This window comes from Tursiops truncatus, chromosome X (genome assembly GCF_011762595.2).
Source record: "Tursiops truncatus isolate mTurTru1 chromosome X, mTurTru1.mat.Y, whole genome shotgun sequence".
Lineage (NCBI taxonomy): Eukaryota > Metazoa > Chordata > Mammalia > Artiodactyla > Delphinidae > Tursiops > Tursiops truncatus.
In genome coordinates, this window is record NC_047055.1 from 79,267,683 (window position 1) to 79,274,003 (window position 6,321).

Here is a 6,321-nt window from a genome sequence, read left to right on the forward strand (position 1 = left end):
CTCGGAATGGTTAAGCTCTTTGAAGGTTGTCAACCTAGTGTGTGAAACCCGATTCGTGGTTTTAGTTCACATCTCCAGGATCAGCGGTGGGGAGCACCTTTTGGGGTGTAACTGGCCACTGCGATTTCCTCTTCTTTGAATTTGCCTCAGAGAGGGGGAAGGGCTGATGGAGCGAGGCCAACCCCAAGTCTATCCGCCACACCCGCCTGCCAGTAACGTCTGCTGAGCCACATTTGATGGAGCAGTTGAGACAGAGACCTTACAGAACGAAAATACGATCCCTTTGCTCTCTGGCCGACCCCTGATCACTGACTGCGGGACTCCTGTGCCCATTCTCCTGTTGGGTCTTAAGGCTTGCGGTGGAAGGGAGGCTGGCAAATGCTTTCGGCGCGTGCTAGGCATCCAGCGCCTCCATCTTGATGTTTCATGCTCACCACCCCTGGAGCCCGGCGCCCTCACTCCCCGACGCCCTCGACCCCCTGTATACATGGGAAACGGAGGCTCAGAGCTGTGACTCTAACCAGAAAGGGGAGGCGGGACAGGAGGAGGCGGGCCCAGAGGCTTGACAGAGGGAGGCACTCCCACCATCTCCTTCACCAGCCAACTGCCCGGACCGCCCACGGGCTTGCGAGCAAACCAGAGGCCCTCGGCCCCATTGGTTAGGTCTCGACGAGGGCGGGCGAACAAGGCGCCCGCTGGTTGGCGGGGGCCGGACCAATGAGGAGGCTGCGGCGCAGGCGTGAGAGGCGCGCTGAAAGTGGCGCGTCCTTTCTTTTGAGGCGAGCTCGTGCGGTGCGTGAGGTGGTTGACGCTCCCTTCTGAGCGCCGGCCGCCTAGCCCGCCGTGACCGCGACCGCGACTCGGGCCATCGACCGTCGCCCCGGTTCCGGGGCCGCCCGGGTCGCGACATGAGCTCCCCGGATGAGGTGTATGTGTGGGGAAGGCGTGTCCGCCCAAAGGTCAGGGAGCGGGCCGGCGTCCGCATAGCCAGCCCCGCAGTCCCGCCGGGGCCCGACCCAGGCCCCGAGTCTGGGGAGCCGCGGAGCGGCAAGGGCGGAGGCGGCTTCCCGGACCCCGAGGGCTTCCAGTCGAAGCGGGAGATGCTGGAAGCGCGAGGGCCTGTGCTGTGGGGCCGCGAAGGCGGACCTGGCTCCCCAGATGAGCACACGAGGGACCTCCTGGACCTGATCGACGAGTCTGAGGCGGCCAAGGAGGCCAACCTGCAGCAGCTGACCGACCAGGACGTGCTGGGCGTCCGCAGATACCCGGACCCCGAGGGCTTCCAGTCGAAGCGGGAGATGCTGGAAGCGCGAGGGCCGGTGCTGTGGGGCCGCGAAGGCGGACCTGACTCCCCAGAGGAGCACACGAGGGACCTCCTGGACCTGATCGAGGAGTCTGAGGCGGCCAAGGAGTCCAACCTGCAGCAGCTGACCGACCAGGACGTGCTGGGCGTCCGCAGGTACCCGTCCCCGGAGAGCTCCACCACCTTCAAAGAGTCCACCGTGTGGACACTGCGCCTCGAGGCGGGTCCCGGCGGTCGAGGAGCGCCCGGCCAGAGCTGTGGGGAGGCGCCGACGGCTCCAGCCGGCCCTCTCCACCTCGGTGGGCCTGAAGCGGGCCGGGCCTTGGGGAACCCTAAGAGAGGCACTAAGCGTAGGTTGAACGTGGCTGCGGATCGCCAGCGGCGCTCCGCGGAAGGCCTGGCCTGGCTGCTGTCCGACTCCGAGTCCTCAGATGAATTCAGTGAGACACAGCTGATGACGGTGAGCACTTACCGCAGAGGAGGAGGCCAGGCCAAGCCCAGCAGACCCGAGGATCCCGGGGACACTCCCAGACACTCGAAGTTCCAAGTCAGGGAGAATTACCGTCACGTGACAGGCTCTTCCCTGTCCTCGGCTCCGCGAGGACTCTCTTCGGTTGTGGAAAGGCAGGGCGTGGGAGAGCAGGGCATCTCTTCCCCTAAGAAAATGCAGAGCATGCTGTGGGGCAAGGGGGGCAGCAAGCCCAGCTACCCGGGAGCTGCTGCTGCTGCTGCTGCTGCTGCTTCTGTTTCTGCTGCTGCTGCAGGTGGCCTGCCGCGGGTCACTCCTAGGAAGAACGGAGCCCAGGAGAAGAAATCCGTCGGGGAAGCGTCCAAACTTGCCCTGGGGGGAACCTTCTGTTCCCGGGGGCAGCGAATCTCGGCAACTCCCGTGGAACCGGCCACCTTCCCCCCAATCTCTGGTATTCCGCTGCCTGGGAGACCCAAGAGTTATACCTTGGTCCTTTCGGGAACCAAACAGTCCAAGCACAGTGGCGCTGGGAAGAAATCCGTGGTCAGGTGGGCAAGGGAGTCTGAGGCGGTGGCGGGAGAAGATAAGGACCCAAATAGAGACCCAGCCCCAAAGGGCCAAGTGAGTAGGCCATGCTCCTCCTCTCTCCCCACTCTTCCCCCCCCCACAGCACCCAGGGCACACGTCTTCACCCATGCTGCCTCTGTCCACCCCTCAGAGGTTAGCATTGGGTGCCCCTCGGTCACTGGGTCATTACGATGCCAGATCGGGCTCCTTTTCCTAGGGACAAACATTAAGGTAGCACTTCGGGTGTCCTGGGCCCGGTTCTCCACCCTTGGCCTCTTTCCAACCTCCTCTGAGAGACTTGGGCTGGGATGGAAGGGAGGGCTGGTAGCTGAATTGGGTCGGGGGATCCCTTAAAAGCTTCCCCGGAAAGCCTCAGTATTCAGACTCACCAGCTTCCCGAATCCTCCTTCCTAGCTGTTCCCCAGACCTTCCTTGCAGGGGGCCTGGGCTTTCTCAGTGTCCCACTGTTGTGCCTAGATCAGCTCTGCCTACTGGCCTGGGGCTGACTGAGGGAGAAAGTGCTAATGAGATCAGCCTTTCAATTCCCTTCCCAATTCCCTGCCTCACCCTGGCCCGAATCACACAACTCTCTCTCTCTGTCTCTCTCTCTCTCTGTCTCTCTCTCTGGCTCTGTCTCTCTGTCTCTCTGTCTCTCTGTCTCTCTCTCTCTCTCTCTCTCTCTCTCTCTCTCACACACACACACACACTTCCTTAGTCCAAATCGGTGAGAAATTTTTGTTTCAGCTGCTAACTCACAGGCCAGGGACATCTTGTCTGCGCATGCATCGTAGAAAAGCCAGCAGTGGCGACGTCAACACCAGAGGCCCCCAAGATCCAGGAAACTCAGAACCCTTGGCCCTGAACCAGGGAGAAGTCATGCCCAGGGGGCCTGCCCCCTCAGGTGAGTGTCGTGGGTTTGATATGAGGGGAGGGAAGAGGGGTTGAGGACAGAAACCTCTGCCTCTGTCTCTGCCGGGGGCACAGCCTTGCTCCCAGGCAGCTTCTCCCACAGAAGACGGGGTGCTGGCAGGGCTGGCCTTGAGCCACATCATCCTCTGTGTGGGGTTTGTGCGGCCGGGGTGATCGGTGGCAGTGCCCCAAACAGCTGCTCCCGGTGTAGACTTGCAGGGGAACAGCCTTTTCTGTTAAGTCCTGTTCGGCCACATTGCTCTCCCACGTGCTGGCTGTGGCTGCAGCTCTGGGAGGGTCGAATCCAGAGCCACATTGTTTGGGGACCACAGTGGCGAAATGGCTGTCCCCGGGGAACAGGGGAAGCAGGCCCAGAGACAAGGTTCCGGCTGCTGGGCAGAGCAGGGGCGGCTGGTTGCCAGCAGAGGGTGGTGCTGCCTCACCTCACTTTAGAGCCCGCTTGGCCCTTTCCACCTCACTGGGAGCCTGGGAAGCTGGATTGTGTGTCCTTTCCCTCTCAGGTGACCGGGGGCCACTTGACCATCCCCCAAGACCGGAAACGCAGCAGCAGCCACTGGGAACGCCCTGCTGTCCTTGGGTAATGCTTCCACTGCATCCTGGAAATGCAGGCCCAAACTCAAGGGTGGGATCTGGGTCCAAGTTCAGCTGACATGTGTGGGCTCCCCCTCCCCTGCCCCCATCACGTACCCCATGGAGGGAGCCCACCTCCTTTCCACTGAGGAGCCCTTGCCAGTCTAACCACCCGGCTTTGGGGTGGAGGGCCCGGGGGAGAGGAGAAGGTGGAGGAGAGAGGAGGCCAGAGTATACTAATCATTTCTCTTCCTCCTCTGTCTGCTGGCCTAGTGTCTCGAGCTAAAGAGAGAAGTAGACGAACTTAAGGAGCAACTTGGTATGAGGAACCAGGGCCGGAGAGCGGTGTCTTAGTGAAGAACCCGGGTGGGCACCTGGGGTGGGGGTGGGCTGCAGGTGCGGTGGGCCTGGCAGGGACGATCATCCCTGTGGGGAGGAGAACCTCTCAGGCCTGGCCCTGGAGCTGGCTGTGCATGTACAACTGGGCGTGTGTACAAATAGCAAAGTACTGTCTGGACTGCATGCACACTTTGACAACCAGACCAGTCCTAGGGAATGTCCTTCTGATAGGACTTTTAGAGATGCCTCGTTGATTTTTCCCTTGAACTGCTGCTTGGTGTGGCTTCTAAGGTTCTTGCTGGATTGTTTGTTTGTGTGTGTGACAAGTTCTGAGTGGTTGTGGCACGGCCCACAGCATGAGAGCTGCTGGCACATTTTGTTTCCCTTTAGGAACCGGTTCCACATTCAATTTGGGTGGTGGGGAGTGATCAGGCCCAGAGCTCTTTGCATCGGGTCTGGAGGGGTTTCAGGTATCAGGGCTAGGCGGTTCCTCACGGGGATAGGGGGACGGGCTTCTGTATCCCTCTGTCTGGAGCGCCTGCTAATGCCTGTCCCTGTTGCAGCCGCCATGCAGTACCTGGCTGACAAGTTGCAGACCCTTTGAAGTGAGTGTTACACACACCGTACCCCTTCCCACAGTCCTGGCTGTTGAGCAGGGCTGGGGGCTGGCCCTGGCTTCAGGCTCTTCCCTGACTCTGCTGTTTCACAGGTTGAGCCCAGCGTCTTCCTGCAAGAGGAGCAGCTGGTACCTTTGGGGCCCTGGAGCTGTGGCCAAGCTCGTTCCCTCCTGTTCTGCCTCAGCTAGGGCTTCCTCTCCCCCTTGTTTTGCCCCCGCCCCGCCCCAGTTTCACAGCAGTTTCCAATTAAAGTACCTCTCATATTCTGTGTTCTGCCTTCTCTCTGGAGGGGTAGGGGTCGGGGTCGGGGTAGGGGGCCGGGGCGGGGCGCTGCTCCACGTCAGAGCCTTTTCCAGAACGGTATCTGTGGCATCCTGTGGTGGGGACTCTGGGCCAGCCTCTGCTACCATCCCTGCAGTCAAGCCAGCGGAGTGTCCCAGGTCTGGGTCCTGTGTGTGCTCTGCCTGGCCACATTGGCACGTCCTCCCTTTCCCCCGAAGGCCCTCTTCTAGCTCTCTCCAAACCCCCCTCCTCCTCTGGGGTCTGGCGGTTCCCATTCATCTCTGCCATTCACCCTTCCCATCAGCAGGAACTCATGACCCCCTTCCAGAGCTCCAATCTGGAAGCATTCACATCCTCCCTGCCCTAGCCAGCTGACCACCCTCCTCCAGCCGGGTCGTCTGTACACCCTTGAGTGGAAATTGGCCTGTCAGGTTCTATGGCGAGTGTGGTTAGTCGGTCTGTGTTGTTGCATGGTCCCCGTCAACTACTCTTCCACCAGCCCCATGACACAGATATTCCTGGAAATGATATTTCCGTGTCCCAGCTCAATCTCCCAGACTGCCTCTTTAGGACACACGAGATTGAGTCTGAACTCCATGTTCGATTTCCCCCTCACTCGAGGTTGGGGAGCACTTCCTTCCCTCAGCCAGGACCCAGGGCTGTACCAGCCTGAGACTCAGAGGGACAGACTTGTGTTTGAGTGAGGCAAGGGTGGTTGTGCCTGACACCCTTCCCGAAAGACCGGTGTTTTACTACACAAAAGGGGGTATGATGGTAGATTGGCCATTCAAGGTTGGTGACGGTGTGTCCCTGTGTGTGAATAAATGTAATCAGGGGTAATCTCCCTTGAGGGAGAAAGATGTGATTCAGGGAGTAAAGGGAGTAGAGGCTGGTCCAGGTTCTGTAAGGCATTGAATGAGCAAAAGCAAGGGTCGGATCTGTTTTGTTCAAGGGTTGTCCTTAAATTCCCAAAACATAGGAGGGGGATGATGCAGAAGTCACCAACCCCCACGACAGGCTGTCGGGATGCTCGAAATGTTGGATTCGCTGGAGGTGGCTCTCGATCCTACTCTGTGATCCTATGATGTCTGACAACTACTGTGGGTGTGGATGGAATGAGATTGGGAAGGGTGGCTCCTCAGAGTAGCTCATCTTAGAATCAGGGGACCCATATATGAGGCCACCCAACATGAGCTACCCGGGACAGGGGCAGGATGGGCGCAGTGAGGATGGGAAGTAAGGAG

General features: G+C 59.9%; 1 protein-coding gene across 1 annotated transcript; it reads left to right on the plus strand.

Annotated features, from left to right (window-relative positions):
- Positions 1-908: 908 nt before the first annotated feature.
- Positions 909-5,063, plus strand: LOC117310198 (uncharacterized protein CXorf49 homolog). The gene is made up of 6 exons (XM_073798889.1): positions 909-2,393; positions 2,874-3,240; positions 3,770-3,846; positions 4,113-4,158; positions 4,742-4,783; positions 4,888-5,063. Exons 1-5 carry the CDS (start codon positions 909-911, stop codon positions 4,780-4,782), a joined length of 2,016 nt encoding a protein of 671 aa, XP_073654990.1. The 3' UTR covers position 4,783; positions 4,888-5,063.
- The last annotated feature ends 1,258 nt before the right edge of the window (positions 5,064-6,321 follow it).